Here is a 20,880-nt window from a genome sequence, read left to right as displayed (position 1 = left end):
GACAATTGACTCACCTCATAATGCAAAGACTAAGTACTTTTTTATAGTTTTATACATCCTGGTATGCAAAACAAACTGCTGCTCTCTCATGTGCAGCAAGAAAGGCATGGTTTCTTATTCTGAAAGACAGCCTCATTTGGCTTCAATGTGGCTTCATTTTCACTACCTACCTAATCACTCACACAAATGCCTATTTGCCTAAACAGCCTGCTGCAGAAGGAAGAGTCATGGCATTGCTAAGGACATGTCAGTCCGAAGGGTCTTTCAGGTAGACACCCAATGGAACCAAGTATGATCATCATTTTGTTTGAAGGCATCCACACCAACCACTCTCCGAGATCTCTCTAGCTGGGCTTTGCCCTGATCCAATGTATTGCTATCTTGTCAGCTACCAGACAGCTTTGCAACATTAATTCTGAGGGGTTTTTTGGGTTTTCAGTCCTTAAGGTTCCAGTTGTTAGGAATGCTGAAAACTTAAATAACTTGGAAAAGAGCAAAGCTCTTGTGTCCTAAATGGTAATGGAATAGTCTTCATAACTAGAGAAATGAACATAGCTACAGAGAAGGGTAAGTTTTCACATAATTATGTACAGATTGCATTAAATGTAAGTGTGTATATATTATGCATAAGTATATATAAAATAACAGGTATTTGACAGGATGAAGAAGAAGAACAAAAAGTCTTGCATTTAGTTGGTACTACTGAAGAAGAGCTTATCTGAACAGGTTTACACGAAAAAATGCCTTTATTTACTTCTCCAGAGCATGCAGAAAGTTCGGTGCCACTATCCTTTATTGCAAACAGAGGAATGACCAGTTATGGATTTATTAGGAATTTTAAAAACCATTTCTCCTTTCTGTGTATTTTGAGTAGAGTACTAGTACTTGGAGGTATGATTTGAAGGTATGATTTTTATTAGTAGTGTAGATGGTTCACCATCTGCTGTTTAAGAATCAACAAAATAAAAGTAATTTTGCAAAATGTCTGTACTAAAAATGAACCATAACAAAATCTGCCCATAACCACTGATGATCTCCTGCTTTTCCTTTTAAAAGGATACATCAAGTCAGTGTCATTTTGTCATGCATCTAAGAAGCAAAGCCACGGCAGAGGAAAATGTTATTACAGGTTTATTATGTCTCAAAATATAGAAATATATTCCAACAGCATATTTTAAAGAATAATATAACAATAATCTTCAGCATCTTAGTCTCAAAATGGTACACCATTATTTAAAAATATATTACTTAATGTACCCAAAATTTAGTATCCATCAAATTCCCTTTAGAATAAATTGAGTTCAAAAAAGCATATCCACCTACCCAATTTATACAAAAAACCAGTAATTTTTTGAAGACAACAGAGGAGATTAACTTTTCTAAAATGGTAATTCAGATGCAGACCTTTTTTCCTATACATTCTTGTGCATGAACTGCAGCTAAATGTAGATATGTAGGTAATGTCAGTTTAAAATACAGATGGGAGTGTAAAATGGAACTGTTCTATTACGAGAAAAGAGTTCCCAAGGCTGAAATCAGAACTCCTATTTTTTTTTTAATTGAGTGTATGCAAAGAACAGATTTATGTATTACTCCAAGTGCAAGATAAAATAGTTTCTGCAAAAACGACAGCTGTCTATTCACATGCATACACACAGTCACACACATGCTGATTTTATCAGTCTGTAATCATCTGAGTTTTCTGAGATATTTTAAATAACCAGAGAAGTCAGACTTTACATGAACAGACTGTCTAAGAAACTTATAAATCCTATTCATTTTTAGCAGCTCTTTGAGAATGGTTTAAAGGAAGCATTTTTTAACAAAGGCAGTTCATGATAAAAGCATATGTTATAATTAGCCACAAAATAGAGAGAAAAACATTTCTATTTTCCCATTTTCATAACACTAAAACAAAGGGGTGCTCAAAGATATTAAGTGTAATTAACATAAAATAAACCTGTGTGTAGTGGTGACGGGAATGGTCATTTGTAATTGGTTGTGTAATTCACAGCCAAAGGATTCAACTTGAGGCCAAAATTTATTGGAATGAAAAAGTTATTTAAATGGATTTAAGAACTATTAAAGTTACAATAGTTAATGCTAAATAAAGAGAAAAGTATCCAATATTGAATCTTATTATTTAAACTGATCCCCACCTGATAGAAAAGCAGATGGGACTGCGAGTAGGCTGCAAGTTACACAATAACTTCTTATGAAAGGTGTTTTTTATCTTTTCTTGAAAACAGCCACTACCAGGCATAAGATTCTTGATTAAAAAAGTGACAACTACTGCACCCCCTGTGCCTTACCTTGCACACTCATAAAACACATCCAGAAGTGAAAGCTAAATAGAGCAAAGCCCTTCCATACCCTGTATTCTGTATATTTTGTGTATATAGTAACTTTTATATGTAATGGGAAGGCTCATGTGGATTTTTTGTTTGGTTTTGGCTTATTTTACACTATTAGAAAAATACCTGCCAGAGCAGTGTTGTAGATAAGGGACTGATATGATTTGAGGTAAGAATGTTGTGGTTCAGTTTTTAGGGTTAACTTGGAAAGTCATAGATAGAGGCAAGAGTCTGTCTACACAGAATTTCTGAAGCCTGGAACCTTTTGCAAACTCTGCAGCTCACAAGCCAAAAAGTAACCTACTCCTCCAGTTACACTCATCTTGTTAAAGAAAATAGTTATAATGATTATGTGCAAATTTTTTTTAGCTGCTATTAATTTACTTAAACACTGTTCAACATTTCACTTTTTCTAATGGAGCAGAACTTCTAAAAGAAAAAGTATGTTTAGCCTAGCAGTTTTGTTTAGTTTTTTTCCTCCTGTGCCTTTTTCTAAATAAATACCTTGCCACAGTTTTCATTGGCATAATATGAACAAATGCATTTTAGTTCCTCTAACAATACAAAGCAGTTACGGAAGATCTGGAGTTCCTAGTTTAAAAAAAACTCTATACAAAAAGGCTTTACTTTACAATACTGAAGAGAAATGGGATAAATCAGATTTCAGTATGGTCAATTGAAAAAATTCATTAGTGAACTTCTACTGCATAGTGAGGTGACTCATTAAATAAATGGTTCTGAAATTTTGCTCATTCAAAAGAAACTATATACTTTTAAATAAATAAAAACTACTATATACATTATATTGTACAATTAAATGAGAGACGACATGAAATGGAATAAATTTAGGCCTGCCTTTTCATCAGCAATGCTCATATCTTGACTTTATTACAATTTTGAATAAAACCCTCTGGTTTAGATTTTTTTTTTTTTTATTTTAGTGGCAGCCGCATGAACGCACCACCATATTCCTGTATTTTTTTAAAATAACATTGGAACTGTCATCAAAGTAGAGCACGGAGATTGCGTTCAGTTTTGTTGGTGCACAGCATGGCTTTGGTACATGATCAGGGAACATCAAGTGAACCTGAAAGACAGATAAATACATCGCTCATATATCAAACAGAGAGGTGCAAGGACAATGTCAATGCAAAACATGTCTTTGCAATTCAGCAAGGGCTGTGGTCACAAATTTTCTTCGGTTAGCGACTTTAAAGTACGGCTTACCTCCAGCACATTTTTCTGATTTCAATTGCAGGGGCAGAGTTATACAATAAAAGCAGATGGAGAGATAAATGAGAAGTGGCCAAGACAGAAAGTTGGCTTTCAGATGAAATTTAGAGAATTGGAGTTAGGCAGCTGCTCAGGAGAACGTTTAAATGTATTGTCTGTACCATTTTTGCTGAGGGCAGGGCATAACATGAAGCAAATGCTCAAGCCCCGGGTCTCACCAGGACTCCAGCATGAGCTAAAATGCTTTCCTGTGTTGGGGGCTCAATGTGGAGGAAAATCTATTGCAGACAGCAAGGGTTGTGCAGGCAAAGCCTCATAACAAAACAGTTTTCAGCCTATGAAATGGTAAGATGTGGGGTGTCAGACAGTATGAGTGCATTTTAAGGTCTTATCTAGGTATCAGTGCATCCAATTCTACTTCCACTGAAATAAGAATCAGTTCATAAGGTGGGTGCCAGCTGGACAGAATATTTGGGGCAGGGGCTGAGGCAGAGAAGTCTTTATGTTCACCAGGCTGACATATATCAATGAAAGGTCAAAGTGAAAGAAAGCAATTTTGAGAAGTGTCTCAGAGCAAACAAGATCTAGTGGAAATAAAATGGGGGAAATACAAGTTCTTTGTACTTGAAAGAAGGTTGGATGTAATATTCTACACATGCTGAAGACTTGGAAACTGGGGAGGCCAGAGAAGAGGGAGTTGTAATGGAGAGGGCAAGAGATTATTAAGGCATGGGTGAAGACTTCAGCAGTAATAGGTTCTGTTTGTATGTCAAGTCTTTGCAAATCTGTTAGAGCCATCTGTCTTGCAGTGATATAAATGCAGAGCCTTTGCCAGAAAACAGAGAACAGTCTATCAGGAAACGATTTTACATAACAGTTACCATGAGAAGGTCCTTTGAAATGAGCAATAATAAATCCTGAAGTAGCTGTTTTGTAACAGTTTAGACACACATTTTAAAACTATTTAACAAATGAATAGCAAAGCACTGGAGAAAAAAATTATTGTGCCTGACCTGGGCAGATATTTGTCCAGTCATAAATCCTGGTCCCACCAGCCCCTGCCACCCCTGATGGAAGATCCATGGCCCCACAATATCCCCATGGAAGTGATGTGCACAGCCTTTTCAAATGTTTACCCCAAATTCAGTGCAAACCAACCTGATGATCCACTGCCTTGCATGACCAGGAAGTCAATGCTACCCCATGCCTGTTCTGAGGATGATGCAGGAGAGAAGAAAGTTTATAGAGCTCATTAAATGCACCCTATTGTTTATTTATATGCATCTGTATTGTCTGTTTGCCTGAGTTCAGTTGCAGAAAAACAAGAGAGAGAGAGAGAGAGAGAGAGAGAGAGAGAGAGTGAGCTACTAGCCTGTGTTCTTGTTACAAAAGAAAATAAAAAAGAATCAGTGTAGTCTGGAGGGGTACCAAGGGACAATCGCTTCCCAACCCAAAGAGGAAACTTTTTCAGAATGGTGTAATCAGTATGGCCAGGAGGTGACTACATTTGGATTAGGTGGAGCATATGAATAATTGCTTCCCAAGCCATCCCCATATGCACACCTTGTGTAAATCTGAATTTTGTGTAATTTAAACCAGAAAGCATTCAACTACTGTTATCTCATCTAATTTATGTACAGCTAAAATGTAATTGGCCTCATGATTTTTTGGCCGCACTGAATGCATGTGCAGTACATGCAAAGGGAGACACACAATTTCAAAATGGCCATAAAAAGAGGAAAAATTAAGTATCCAATTTAAAAAATAGGACAAACTACACACATTGCTTAACAATGGGAAAATAACCATTTTTGAACAGGAAAGACACACAAGAGAAAGTAGCACTGAGCCAACTTTTATTTAACAGTCCATAATTGCAGGAGGGAACTCTAACCTGGGGATCTCAGTGATATTGGCAACTTTTCTGGACAATGTTTGCATAATACTAAACTATTGCTTTGCTGACCTACTTCTTTTCAGCTCAGGGCTGCAGATATGCTGTTCCTCATTGTCTTCTAAGAACATTGTTATATTCTTTGCCAACTGGCATTTTCTGTTCCCCTTCACCTGAACTCCTTCACACACTTCTACTTATTTTCAGCCTCTGACATTTTGCCTTCTTTTTGTAAATCTTGCTGACTGGAATTCTAGTATAGAGGAAAAATGTTGCATTGGTGACTGGACTTGGAGAAGGTGAGTAAATGAAAAACTGAATGGAAGGGAAAAGGTCTCAGCACATGCTGAGTTTTTGAAAATGTCCCTCTCATGTAGAAATACTTGGCAACTTTCACAAACAGAATTTGTTTTCCATTAGAAAGAAATCAAATTTTATTTTTGTTTGTTTGCTTGTTTGGTTTTGGGTTGTTTTTTGGTGTGGGGTTTAAATTTCAGGGGCTTGTTTGGGCCAATGTCCCAGGCAGTAACTCCACTCATTCCTCAAGGGGGAAAGGCTTTTCAGGTCCAGATTTTAATGTGAAAATAAAAGAAAAAGATCATTGTCCTTGGACAGACTCATCAGCATAATCTGATGGTCATCATACCTTATCATTATCAGTTTAAATCAAATGGAACCTTAAATTCATGTTTTCCTAATCTCAGTTGAGTGCCTTGAAATTTCTAGAAACTAACTGGAGATGACAACCCTTTCCTCTTCTCATTTCACGCTGTGACTCTCTCTTTGTGTATTATCTCTCTTTTCTCTCCTTCTTAATCATTCTGCTAATACCAGTGCTATTCAGAGCCAATTCTTCAGCTGGCACAGGTGAAAAATCAGTTTTTGACCAGACTGACCAGACTTTGGCCTCACAGCATTACATTTAGTCATAGTCTAAAGGTCATGATTTCTGTAGCTGAACACTGCTGGGGTAGAGGAGGCCTAGCCAGCTGCCTCAACTAAGATCATCTTTTTGGCTGCTCCAGCTGAGGCACAGGACTAACATAAGAATTAGCAGAGGCAGAAATCTGGCTGCAAATCCCCTTTTACATGTACCAGGCAGAGCAACAGATCCAAACACACTTATTTTTAAATTGCATTTGTAAGCCAGGCATGACTGAACACAATTTCTTACATGCAAATGCATCTGTTTGCAAAGCTTCACATTAAATTACAGCGTAAGAATGTCTGCCAACAGTTGACAACAGAGATCCACAGAGTGGCCAAGTGTCATCATTTCTGGAAGGTATAACATGTAGATGTTAACATTGAGCTTCAATAAGCTGCAAAAACTCTTGGAAGTCAGACCAGGGGGCCCCTTTGGTTCCTGTCTACACAATTCTTCAGTAATATAAGACAGTCTTCTCATGTGCTATTGCATTTGAAATGGAGGTGAAACCTACCACACGGGCCACTACGAGCAGTTCATCCTCTCCCCAACAAAATCATTAAAGCAGGTTTTGAAATGAGTTATGATTTACCCAGAAATAATCAAAATTCAGTAGTGGTAAGCAGAAGAGTCAGAGTGAGCAAAGACACAAACAACAGCATAGGCAACTATAAAACAGTCAGAGACATACCAGAGTCTGAACAATGGCATGGTTTGTCGCGTTCATGTGGGCATTGAGGGGGAAAGAACACTCTCCATCACAGTAAAATGCAGCGTAACCCTCCGGTGCAATAATCCAATCCTAAAACAGGAACAAGTTATATTCTCATTATATTTTCTCACTCGGGGAATTTATAACTATATCAAACTAAGGTTTGCTCAATGACAAAATGAACTTCAGAAGGTGGCATGTGAAATGAATGCTTTTTTTTTTTTTTAAGTATTTGCTTTGTTCATGCAAAATTGAGATGAAAATTAATTAAACCTAAAAACCTGTACTGAATACCAACTAATGAAGCTATAAAGGAGATTAAAGATTAAAATATATTTGCAGGAAACTTTTACTTTCCAGACTAAAAATCTTGAGCACTTCTTGGTGCAAAAAAAGCAATTAAAATGCATTCTCTTCCTTCAGCATACTCAATACTATTAAATGTATTATTGCATGAGACTGAGTGTTGCTAATGATACCTGTTAGCATGTCAATGAATCATACATTTTCAGTATTTCAAACAACACAGCACAGGCAAAAGACCATAAGAGGGAAAATATTTTAAAATGTCAATGAAAGCTGTGTGTTTAGTTTGCTGAATTCCTCCTCTGCCAGGTAATGGGAGTGCTGCAGGAAGGGCAGAGAGGTACGAGTAGCTACATCTTGGGATTTGTACCTTTTTTTTGTGTGTCTTACTTCATTCCATGTTTCACTGGTCAAATATTGTACAGTGTAGTATTGTATTGTACAGCTTTCTAGCGGAAACTTTTAATTCTTACAGTGGTGTTTGTGTTAAAAATAGATTTTCTTTTTTCTTTGGCTACTGTGGCCACTATGGCCACCGATCTGAGAGCCCAGCATATATTGGAGCATACCAGAACTTACTGTTATTAAAAAAAAAAAAAAAACAAAAAAAAACAAGAAAACTGTTGATATCTGAAAAAAAACTCCAAACTGTAATCAGGAGACAATGGCTTATTTGTTCAGTGGCCTGAGCTCAATAACACAAGCCTGCTCTGCGGCCCTGGACAGGGTAATTACACTTTGCAAACTTGGGAAAACAGCCTCTGCCTGCTTCTTCAGGCTGCTGTGGGGATGAATATACTACGAAATATCAGACAGCATAATGAGACCATATGAGAATCTGAGCTAGGTACATAAAGGATGAGCTGTCACTAAAGAGATAGCATACTTTGTCTCCTCATAGGCTTGTTCTGCTCCTGGAGAGTTGTTTTAAAATAATTCAGAGAAATGTGAAATGCACAGACAACCATCTGTGACTTCTTACCTACATAAGCAATAGTTATAGCTTTGCTGAAGGCCTTCTTGTTCTTTCTTTACAGAGAGTTCCTTGCTTTCTGGAAAAAAACCCTAGACTGATCTCTATTTTTTTTCCCATAATGCCCTGCCTCTGACTTCATGACCTTTTACTGTAAGTACATTATTTTTTTGTTATTGTATGGCAGGATGAGTTTTCCTCAAAAATTACATAAAATTAGCTATGGTATCATAAAGATCACTGAGCAGTGATCCAAGATTTATTTTCCTGAGGACCCTACCCCAGTGAAATCTCTATGACCTGCAGCAGACAGCACTGAACGAGAGAGGTTTAAGTCTGAACTAGTGAAAATTTAAAATGTTTCATTACTTGGTGTGAGGATTTTGGTTTCATTTACTGTAGATTCACTCATCTCCTGAGCAGCAGTTTAAATGTATCTTTATGTGAATGAATTCAAATCATAAAGCTCTAATGAATGCAATATCTTTGAGAGAAGAGCTTAAAAAAGTAAAGTTGTAGTGATAACAATACTGATAAGGATTTGTTACAAAATGCATTTAAAGAACTTGTCTCTCATCATTGTAATACCAATTTCCATAAAGAAAACAGAGTGTAAATAATGGGGGACTTTCAAGCAGATTGTCCCAGTTTGAACCGTTAGGAAAGAGCATTTATGATCTTACCTGCCATCCTAAGTCTCGGAAACTCACATAAAGTTCATGTTTCTTACATGCTTGCTTTTGCTCACTTGTGTTATAATCTACAGAAAGTAAATAACATTAATAAATCATTTGGAAGCATTGCTAGAACTGATAAGCTTTAGCTATTTTTGAGATCCTTACCAAGCTGTACAAAGGAAAGGAAAACCATGCTGTCATTTATATCCCTAGGGTTAGTTGTAAAGGCGATGCAAGCCTGGAAATACAGAATCGGCACGGGCAGACTGATACAATTTCTGTACACTGGCAAAATAATGCATACAGCATTAGGGGAAACAGCTTTACAAGATGTCTGTTTGCTGGCTAGTTGGATAACATCTCTAATAATATCCACACTGGTAATCAAAGAGGACAAGTGAGAGCCTGATCCAAAATATGGGGAAATCATCTGTGGGTTGGCATGTTTTTAATATCCAGGTAAAGAAAGTAGCCCAATTCAAAAGATGAATTAACAACAATAAAAATTGTCCCAAAGCAAGGGAATTTCCAAAAGTCTCTTATGTAAAAACATAGTGGCACATATTGTACTTATAAATTTTATATTGTGGAAATATTCACCACTTGATGATCTTTAATTGCTAGTACTAATGTAAACAAGTAGACTAACAAGTGCTTTTTAAAGGACTGAAAGCTCACTGTCAGAGGTGTGTCAGGATAGAAGGACACTGAGAAACTTCTATACATGCTTCTGAATGACAACCTGACTCCTGGAGTAATTCTAGTACTTGTTCCTTACTGCTCCTAAGTAACAGGAAAGGAAGGGAACAGGGTCATGCCTTCATAACATTAGCCCCCAAAGTTGGTTTATAGACCTATTCATGTGATGCCATAAGTGAGGCATGTGGCAGAACAGGGGGTACAGACTGTCTCCTCTGTTTCCAATTCAAGAATGCTTAAGGCGACTTTTTTGAACCAAAATAACCATTCTGGGGGGGGGGAAGGAGTTTACAAAAAAATTCACAACAACAACAAGAAAAAGCAAAAAACCAAACAAAATTCCACAAAACCGTAACAAGGAAGACATGGAAAAAGAAACAAATCTTTCAGTTTCAGAAAAGTAATATTTTTAGGCACGTTTCTTTTTAACATTATAACAGTTGAGACTGAAATGAGAGGGTCTCTGAAAAATTTCAGAATAATTAAGACTCAGAGACAAACTACTTTTTCACATAAAATGAAAGGACCTTCTACAGTCTGTGAACTAATCTGTGTAGTTCTCTATCATCTTTGCAGAAAACTCTTCCAAATACATGGCCTAGAGGAGTTTTTCTGCAAATTTGTGAAGTGCTTCTTGTCAGCCATCCTGATATCTGCTGCCATTGCTTCTCTGGGTTCTCTTCAGCTTCTCGGTGTCTTTCCAAAGATGTGATGGCCACAGCCAAACACAGTATAAAATAAAGAAAAATAGTTATTTCAGTCTTGTTTTCTAGTAATATAACCCAGAAGAGGAGTTCTGCAGTAAAACCACACTGTCAAGTAATCAGCTTCCAGACTTTTTTTAAATATATTCCTACCTTGTCAGCCTTAGGAGTCTGTTGCAGTTATACAAATCAATGAATAAAGAATAGATTGGGGATGAGGATGTTGATGAGAACTGCAGCATGATGGGGCTGCAGCAACCATGGTAGAGTAGAGTTAAGGTTCTGAGGAGTGACATCAACAACAGCATTGCAACCTGTTGCAAGTCAAGCAAATATGGCACAAATCCACTGTGGTTGTCTAGGAAAATCTTGACTGAAATCAAATTCAAATAGGAAGAAAAACTAATGTGTAATTGGGATGAACCACACAGAAATAATATAAACATATTGCCTGGGTATCTAGGGATGGATGTTAGGAAAGCTAAAGCTTAGCTGGAGTTGAAAGGTGAGCGATGTGAAGGTCCACAAGAAGCACTTCTACATGAACATTCATAGCAAAAGGAAAATATAAGAAAAATATAGCTTTGTTGTTCAGTAGAACAAAGGACCTAGCAACAAGGACTCAGAACAGGTTAATGTAGTCAATGACTTCTTTGTCTTGTTTTTTACTGGCAAGATTTACCCTCGGGGCTCCCAAGTTCCTGACCCTACTGGCTGAAGCTCTACCCACAGTAAAAGAGATAGAGCCAGGAATCAGTTAAGCAGCTTGAAGATACATGAGTCCATGTGAGCAGAACGGATGAATTTCAGGGTGGAGAACGAGCTGGCCAACACTGCAAAGTCACTTCCTGCCCTTTTTGAGCATTCATGCACCAAAAGACATTTCTGATGATTCAAAATGGAAAATGTCACACCCATCTTCAAGAAGGCCAATCAGCTTAACCTCAGTTTCTGGGAAGTCTTTGGAACAAATTCTCATGAAAACTGTCCAGGCACACAAAGAACAAGAAGGTGTTTTGGGAACAGTCAGCATGAATTTATTAGTTCAAACTGTGCCTAACCAACCTGACTGTTTTCTGTGCTGATCTAACTAGCTTTGTGGGCTTTTGAGGAGCTCTGGGTGTTGATCCCTTTGCTTTTAGGAAGGTTTTCAATATGGTCTCCCATTGTATTCCTTGAGTCAAATTGATCAGACCAGTCAATAACTTTGATAGGTAAGAGTACTTTGATAGGTAAGAATATAGTGGATGGAAACTTGTCTAAGTTTCTGGGTCCAAACAGCTGGGCCCAAAAGTCCCCCTGGCAGCTGGTTACTAGGGAGGTCCCTAAAGGGTCTGTACTGGTATTAACATCCATTTTAGTAGCTTGGACAATAGAACAGAATGTGTTCTCGGGAAGTTCACAGAGGATGTGAGATCTGGGAGGAGTGCTCCATCATCCAAATTACCAATAAAAGGTTGGACTGAACCAGATCCGGAAGAGACTTGACAAGACGTCATTCAAAATACACAATTTTTTCTCTTATTGGTAACATGCTCTTTGAATGGGCTTTTTCTTTATTTTTTAAACAGGCTGTGTACCTACTTTCTATTGAATACACACGGGCCCAATATGACTCCCAAAACTGTGTCCAAAGCTGTCCACAAGTTATGATATGTCCATTTGCAATACTAAACAGGCATCAGGGATGTTAAGCTAGGCTCTCTAAGCTATGATATCTCAAATTCTCATAGTTTTTAAAGACAAACACTGTGTTCTCTCCTGTGGTATTTTCCTAGACCTTCAACGACAGTCATTAAAGGTTCTCCACGTATAGCTGGTTATGTGTTGCCATTTCAGATAGTCTCAGTTGTGCCAGGGCATGCAGGGTAAAAATATACACCCACATCCCATGGGATATCTATGTCTTTTTGCCGTAGCAACTGGAAGTAAGGCAGGATGCCCTAAGACAACTCAATTTTTCAAAAAACTATATGTCTTTAATACAACCAAAATTCCTGAGTCATACCTTGTGCTGAGTTGTCTGTAATAATCTAATGGGTTCTGCACACACTCTAGAAGTACAGGGAAGGTAGCTGAAAGTAAAGGGACTTAAAAAAGATGGAGCTGTGTTCACTGATCACTCCTCACAAGGATCTATACATTCATTTTCACTAACATCAGTGCTCATAGGAGGTGAATATTGAGCTTCTCTGTCTCATCTATTAGAGGGAATTTAAAACTCATACATATAGAAAACAAGTCACTTTGCAAAAAAAAAAAAAACCTGCAACTGAAAAATGTGGAAAAGATGTACATGAGAAAGCCAGGAAAGTCGTGAAACGGTTTTTAGAGCACCCAGACAGGCAAACAAATTAAAGCTGAAGACTGTGTTTTTACCAGCTTTCTCTGAAGTGACATTTTCATATTCAAGAGCACATACAGAAATTTTGGGGCCAGGATGTAGCAGAAGTTCCCACAGTTAAAGGTGAAATTCTGATTAATACGTATGCAAGTCATTGCATAGATGTCATCATTGTTGTGATATTCTGAGCCATTTGAATATAGATTCAAATGATGTGTAGTCACACCAGAACACTTGATAAAATGGTCAGCATGTACAGACTGTAAGACATCTAACCCATTCACCTATGAAGAAAGTGAAACTCAGGAAAGTCTGAATTCCTTCCTTGAATTCTATCCTTCATGTAAGACAAATGTTGTGTGCAATATAACATTTTATGTAGGTATCAAATGTGGCATTTATAATAAGATGTGGTGCTAAGGATTCAATTTCACACACTGTAGCTTCAAGGCCCATATGCTTATTCCGTCAAGAATCAAAACCATAGGCTATTATGACTGAGAAAACATTGTTTCTCAGCTATTCAGGGACTGCAGTTGGAATCTAAACCCCTATATAGCAGAAAGAGCTGTGGAAGGAGGAAAACAAAATATAAGAATTTTTTTTTTCCTGGGGAAATAAAGACATAAAAACATGCTTATACAAACTATTACAATAGTTTACTATTTTAAATACTAATTTACTATTGTAATACTAATAAAATTACTATATTTTGAATCAGTTAGCGTAACACCATTCAATAGCATACACAAAATGTAGCCTTAAGTACTCTTTCTGGTTTTACCTCCATATGAACAAAAATTATATAGCTTTCTTTTTTAGTTTCCTGGTGTAAGTCACTCATCAGTATTTAAATGTGGATATTCTCCAGTGCCCAGTTACATTGCAACTCTTTTTAGACAATGCGAAAAAAATTAAAATTAAACCAGGTTTTTTTTTAGTGGACAGTTACGTGACGCACTTTGTAAACAACCTGTCTGGTTTTGGTTTGGGGGTTTAAATTATTTTTTTCTTCTATCTACAGTTTGACAAAAATAAAACTGGGTAAATATAAAAGAGTTTAATACTCTGTGCGTGGCAGGCAGGTAGAGCCTGAATGTTAAGCTTAGTTCTGTCTGTCTTTACACTGCATTGATGTCATCTGCTCTTGAATTTCTTAGCAACACAGGGATGATTGTCAACAATTTCCTAGGTGTTATAATAATGGATACATAAGATTTTATTTTCTTCATATTGTGATTGTGTATATGACAGAATCACAGAATGTTAGTTGGAAGTGACCTTAAAGATCATCTACTTCCAACTGTCCTATTAGGGGCTGGGACTCCCCTTATTTTCCACTAGACCAAGTCTCTTGCAACCTAAAACATTCTATGACTTCATGAAACTTCATGAACAATTTTAAAAAGTCTTGTCCTTTGGGAAGGAAGAGCTGAGTTGTCCAGTGGAGCTTTCCTTTTTGACATGCTGAGAACACAGTAAAGCTAATTGCTGAAATCCAAGAACTTAAAAAATAAGACAGTAAAAAGAAGGAGAAAAAATACAAAAGGCAAGAGACAAAAGCAAATTACAAAAGGCAAGAGCAAAGGTAAGCAGGAAGAAAAAAAAAGAGAAAGAAAAAAGAGAAGGGGGAAAAGGAAGAGAAAATGAAAAAGAATGAAGCAAGGAGAAAGTGAAGCCATGATTTTGGTAAAGTTGAGACTGATGTATAAAGAGAGAAATATCAAAAGCCTGTCATATGTGAATGACAGCATACCACTCTGGGTCTGGCTACATTACCTCTGGCTATGTAAGTGAGCATTTTTCACTGTCAGTGTCTGTCTTAGATGCTGTAGATACAGGATTATGGAAGAAGCTTAGAAACAAAAGACCTAAATCACAAAATTATCTTTGCCTGTCACTGTGTCAAGTGTCTTGCATCAAGGAGTGAATGAGAATTAAATATAGTCTATTGACAGTCTTCCATGAGAAAGATGATGTGAAAAAATTCTTTGATTTTTACTCAAAAACTTTTGTGTTTAAATGTGAAGTGGTGAATTTTACTTTTGAAATTCTGCTCATTACTGAAGCTGTAGAGAATTTGGACAATTAGCCTTCTCCACAAACCTGAAGGGATGCAGTATATCCCCCAGATCCTGGGGCTGGACAAGAGATGAAAAAGAGCATAGCTTTTCTCTGATAGCAGGGAGAACATAACATTTCTCTGATAGCATAGAAGGGACTATATTCTGAAAAGACTCAGAGATCAGAGAAATAAGAACATGTTCTCTTCTCTATGCCTTTTTTACACACTGGTGACATCTGGATAGAACCTGCACATCACCTTTGTAGCCTTCAGCATGCTCATTCACAGTATTTCATAAGTATTGTTGAAGTAGTTATTAAAAGTGTTCTGGATCGTCCATGGTGGGAGGAGTCCAGTGAACAATCATTAATGACATCCAAATAAAAAAAAGTCTGTTTATTTGTGACGTGGGGATTGTTGAGGCAAACTGCAAGGCAGGAAGGAGCATGGAATGTGGTTTGCCACAGTGCAGGAGCTACACCTCCAAAGAGTTTTGCCACAGAGGATGTTCCTGTGTGAAGCTGCGGTCACTTATCTACCTTCAGCTTTGCCGTCTTTTCCAGCCTGCCTATATCTTGCTGCCTCCCTCTCCAGGCAATGGTCAATGCCTCTGATTTTGATGCAATTTCATGTGCCACTGCTTCTTAACCTGATCTTGTTTTAGCAGTATGGTTTTCTTGAACTGCAATCTCTTTTGAAATAGATCTTCCATGGATCAACATATGTAGTGGTGTACTCTATGCTTATGTAGACTTTAAAGAGATTAGAAGAAAATTTGTTTCATGATGCGCAATTCACTAGAGATGTCCTGATTTTTCTTGTTTTACAACAGGTCTGGAGCACAACTGGATGCACAGACAAGTTGAGAAGTACTTTGAGACTTACAGATAACTCTGTCTGAGGTAATTCTTATGTCAATGCAACTTGCCAGCATGTGACAAAGCTGTGTTTTTCCCAGGTTAAACCAGCAAAGAGCTTGTGTTCGGCTTTCCTGCTATAATCAACGAGGCTTACGAAATCTGTTCAATTCTCATTTTTTCATGCACTAGATACACTGGATTCAATCCGAAAGTGTGATATTTCTATTTAGGTATCTTGTGTATTTAGGTGTGTTATCCCTTCACCAAAATAATGTGATTCTCAAAACTAGCAGGCTTTCCAGGGAATATGAAAAATTATTTAAATAATTTCTTTGATTTCTTTAGCAATTCATCAGTAATTTTTTGGGTGTTATGGTAAAATTATCTTTCTGCAAAAGATCTGGGAAAGGCTTTTGCATTGCATTAGAGTAGTCTCTAGCTTGCCTCTGTCAAGGTTATGAGACAGATATAAGTACTTTCTCATAATATTGCTCATAACACTTCTCCTCAAATAGATGACCCCCATCCTGAGGCTAAATTCCTTCCACAAAATACTGATTTGCTTACTTGTAGACATCCATGGGATTTAAGAACAGTACTTATATTAAGGTTTTGATATGCTGTTATTAAATCTGCCATGCTTCTACCAAAAAAACAATTTCACACCCTTTTCCCAAAATGTAGAAATGTTTGTTCAAAAGTGAGAATATTTAGAAAGTGACTTTGTGCCTTCAGCTGAAAGGATTGTTTAGGAAAAACTGGAGAAAAATTTATTCCAGACTCTAAAGCAATTAAGAACATTTTCATGTGCATTATCATCACTACCTTTCAGGTAAGGGACCAAATTCACTCCATAGAGGGATGTATTTTATATTTACATCATTACTTGTCAGCTGGTCTGAACTCCTAAACAGTGTATGATTTTTCAGATTGATTAAGCTTCCTCATTTCCAGTATTGAGATTTTTGTTACATCTTGCCTTCTTCAGCTGAGAGGCAGTTTTGCTGAGGCTTCCTAGACAAGTAGTAAGGGTACAATCCTTTTTTTTAATATTTTTTACTTATGCATAGCAAAGACACCATCCAGTTGCATATGGCATAGGCTTAGTTTCAAGCTCAGACACAGTCTTTCTTAAACTAATTGGTCATTTCACCCTCCTGGAGCCCATGACACATGTAATTGATCTGACTTGCAGAAGGTAGACCAGGCCAGGGCCAACATAGCAAAAGAGGAGTGGGAACACTGTTTCTTACAGTTCAGCCAGTGGGCAGCATCTTTTTGAGCAGTTGTGACTGCACTGCATTTGAGCAGGTGCCCATACCTCCTATAAAAACACTATTAAATCATAGCTCCATCTTACCCCCAACACTTGGCATCCTAGAGGACTCCTGTTGACTACTGGATTTGTTGCGGTTCTGGTTTTTCCTCTTACTGTTGGCTGCTCGGACAGAACGGAAAAGCACTTCACTTGCCTTGAAGAATGCAACCATGAATGGTTGCTTTGACTGAGGCCCGTGTCTTCCAACCAGGCCAGCGGATTTAACATTGATACTTCGACCTAAATGCAGTGGAAAAAGTTTAAAAAAAAAGTTAAAAAGTTAAAGCAAGTTAAAAGGTGAATTTCTGCCTCTCCTAAAGACACAGCAGGAGTTCAACTGCTGACTGAATCATAGCAAGGAATTTGCTACAATCCTGAATTTAAATGTTTGGGAATCCTATCCACATTTTGTTGAAGAGAATTTACAAAGACAAAAAGCTCAGCAATTTGCAAAAGTTTCAACATCTTTACGGGTACTATTTGTTATTGCATAAAATTGCAGTCTCTGTATGCTATGTATCTTATTCAAAGAGGTGTTTTAATTCAGTCTCATGCATATATCTACAGAACTGAAAAATAAATGACCCCCATTAAAGTCAATTTTCTATAGAAAGGATAATGTAATGTAGTCTTCTAATTTTGCATTGTTACAGTGGGATGTGAAACCCTGTATCCCTAAAGCAAACCAGTAGCAGATAGAAGTGCAGATAATAAATATTATTCTACTTAAGAATAAATATTGTGCAGTGTTACTCAAACTGATATTCATTCACCAGTAAAGGTAGGAAGCCATTCAGTTGTTCAGGAGAAGAGAGTTTGAAATATGTGTGTTATTGACTCTGGTTCTGTTCCCAGGGGATGTGCATAGTTCTTTAAAATATTTTTTCAGTCAGGACTGTGTGGTAACCTCACTATGTTATGTGGTCTAAACCTCACTGAAAGAAAGGAAAGCAAAACAAGTCACTGAAACTGCATCAGTGACATTTTAGCAAATAAACCCTCGCTCTTAACCGAATTTATTTTGGCAGCATAAACACTTTTGTGCGTACGTGTATTATGCAGAGCCCTCCAACCGTCAGAAAATGAGACAGTGTCATGTGAAGCTGTGCAGCTGTGCAGGGTGGGGACACAGAGGTCCTTTAAACGGGAAGGTAGGGGCACTGGCACCGCGTGCCGGGCGGCATCGGGGCGCCTCAGGATTCTTCTAGATCCACTGGAAAATTTGTTACGTGGAGAGCGAAGGAGCATCTGCCTCACAAATGTATAATGCTGTTAACTCAATCACCCTGAAAAAGAACTTGCAAACAAGCACAGGAGTAAACCTTATAGAAATAAGCATATAGGTTTCCTTTTCAAACGCAAACTTACAGTGGCAGCATGCCAGAGTCTATATTTCTTAAAAAAACTCTATCACTGGCGTAAATGAAAGAGGCAGTTTGATTTGTGGTTAAAGTAGTTTCCATTCTACTTCCACTGTAACAAATGTATTAATTCAGCTCAGACTTCCTCCTTCTGGCAGCCCTTTTGCAGTAAAAAGAGAAATTAGAAGTTCCAGCCAAATACCATACCTTGAACTGACCCACTTCAATACATAAACACTTTTACAACATGTTTATTCAGGTGTAGCACTTTAAATTGGTTTAAGATGTTTCCAGTGACAGAGAACCCAGCAAAGGCAAGAGAAGAACTGAGAAAGTTAGCAGTTATGGAGCAGAGTAATTGGCAACACATTCTGAACAATTTTGATAATTACTTTTTTGACTGCAAGGGAAAAATATATTTGTTGAAGCTTCTGATTTCTTTTTAAATGCCTTTTTAGTCTTGTGTTTCTTTAATTCTTCTTTTCATGTGTTTGAGTTACTATTAAATAATTCAGTAACATGAATTTCTATATGTTTCAATCTTCTGTTGCAAGTCAGATATGAAAAACTGTACACACTATTCTCTATTCATAACAAAATGGACAAGCTAGCTTCTTACCACAAAGTTCCACATTTCCCTTCATTTCTAGAGGGAATATTTTTACTATTTTTCTTTATTTTTCATTCCAATGACTTTCAGAATGTTAATTTTATCTGTAAAATATTAATGTTTTCTTGGTGGACATTTTAAGAATACTATTGGATTTATATATTGAGAACTATAAAGGTGTGTGAAGCTTTTCTGAATTTAAATATAGGTTCTCTGAATTTACAATGGTGGATATTGTGTGCAAAGCAAAATATCCTTCAAACCAATGTGAACTCCCTTTAAAATAACTTTTAATATTATTAAGTTTCCTCTGGGTTTCCTTTAGACTTCAGCAATGAGATGGCTATTAAGATTCCACAAGTTAAGGCTTACTTGGTTATCCAGGGTATGGAGATATACTATAAAAAATTAATCCTGTAACCCACAGCTTTTTTACACAGAGAAACAGCTTCTGTGACTATATTCCTTTATGCGCTTGATCCTCTAAGCAGCCAGCATAAGTTTTAAGGACTTATTTGTTCAGTTCATGAATATTCACTGGATCTGCTTCTAGTGCAGAGGAAAACTTTTATTGACTTCTCTGGGTACATCATTAAACTTTTCTCTCTCAGTTTATCATATACCTTAGCTTAACTGCAACTTTCAGAAGATGAAGCATTTAAAATATACACTGCCCTTGAGACAATGTATTTCTTCTGAGGAGGATCTCTGAACGGTTTGGTTTGGAAATTCAAACTACATGTGTTGTCTCCATTTCAGGCTGCTTCTTTTCAAAAGAAAGTTTGCATTTACAGAACTTCTATTATACTTTATTTAAAGAAAAAAAAAAAAAAGAAAGAAAAGAAAGAGAAAAAGAAAAAAATGAAAAAAAAAATGGTGTACATGTGAGATATTTGCCTTCAGTCTAAAAAGCATTGCCCCCTTTTGAACAGGAGACATTTCCAAACATTCTGCCTCTGAAAAGCATCAAGCTTTCTGCCACAGCAGTAGCTCCATTGTGTGTTCCATGGTCTTGTTAGGAAGTCTTTATTTTTGTTTGTAGTGGCAATTTCAGAATACATTTTAAAAAAAAAATACTCTATCCTGAATTTCCCCTTGTAGCAAAAAGCATTCAGGGGCTTCATTTCTGTTAAGTGGTTTTAATCTATCATTTCTTGTAAACATTTTGAAAACTCTTGGCTTCAATGACAACTGAAAATCCAGGTCTCTCAGGCATGTGGTTGTTCCATACTCTGGCATTAAAGCAATACTTTCTTAAGTCAGCTGATCGACTCAGGCTGACCTGTTTAACTATACTTGGAGCTTCAGCCAGATGAAACTTGTAAAACCAAAACAGCAAGGTTTGTCTTTCTGCTTCTCTTGATCATTTCTGAACAATGTTGCTCAGCAGTCTGAAAAATATGTTTGGTTTTTTCCTTCTATCATATCTTTAATTCTGGGGATTTCAAAGATTTTCTTCAGATTTCATAAGAAAAGAAGAAAGTGACCAGCTATCTGCTAGTGCTTGCTCCACTGAACTTAGCCACTGCAATTGCCCCTGGACCTAGGAAAAACCCCAAAACCACAAAAGACGGATTTACTCTGTGCAGTGATAGTCCAGAGCCTTTGTATTCTTCACATTCTGGCCTGGACTTCTCAATACTGCTCTGACAATTAATTAACTCTTCTATATACTGGCAGGTATATTTGGAGACTAAGACTTATTTAAAGCATTATGTTTCAAACTTGCTGAACTTCTTAGTCCTTATTCATAGGATTCTGAGTCTTTGGCAAGATACATTTGTTTGACTTGGCATTTAAACTTCTTTTTGGCTTTTATACTGTTTGATAGTAAAGCGCCCT

The 20,880-nt window shown here is 37.1% G+C and overlaps 1 protein-coding gene across 1 annotated transcript in view; it reads right to left on the bottom strand.

The window, feature by feature from the left end:
• Positions 1 to 1,172: 1,172 nt before the first annotated feature.
• Positions 1,173 to 20,880, bottom strand: part of BMP5 (bone morphogenetic protein 5) — a 56,821-nt gene continuing 37,113 nt past the window's right edge. Inside the window, exons 4-7 of the mRNA XM_066180550.1 lie at positions 17,110 to 17,307; positions 9,084 to 9,160; positions 7,101 to 7,211; positions 1,173 to 3,441 (exon numbers count right to left, since the gene is read on the bottom strand). Coding sequence (XP_066036647.1) covers positions 3,292 to 3,441; positions 7,101 to 7,211; positions 9,084 to 9,160; positions 17,110 to 17,307 — 536 coding nt within the window. The 3' untranslated portion in view covers positions 1,173 to 3,291. The remainder of the gene's footprint in view (positions 3,442 to 7,100; positions 7,212 to 9,083; positions 9,161 to 17,109; positions 17,308 to 20,880) is intronic.

This window comes from Chamaea fasciata, unplaced genomic scaffold, assembly GCF_029207755.1.
Source record: "Chamaea fasciata isolate MVZ Bird 193981 ecotype frontalis unplaced genomic scaffold, bChaFas1.0.hap1 SCAF_3, whole genome shotgun sequence".
Lineage (NCBI taxonomy): Eukaryota > Metazoa > Chordata > Aves > Passeriformes > Sylviidae > Chamaea > Chamaea fasciata.
The sequence above is the reverse complement of the archived record's forward strand: the minus strand, read 5'-3'. Positions and strand labels throughout refer to the sequence as shown.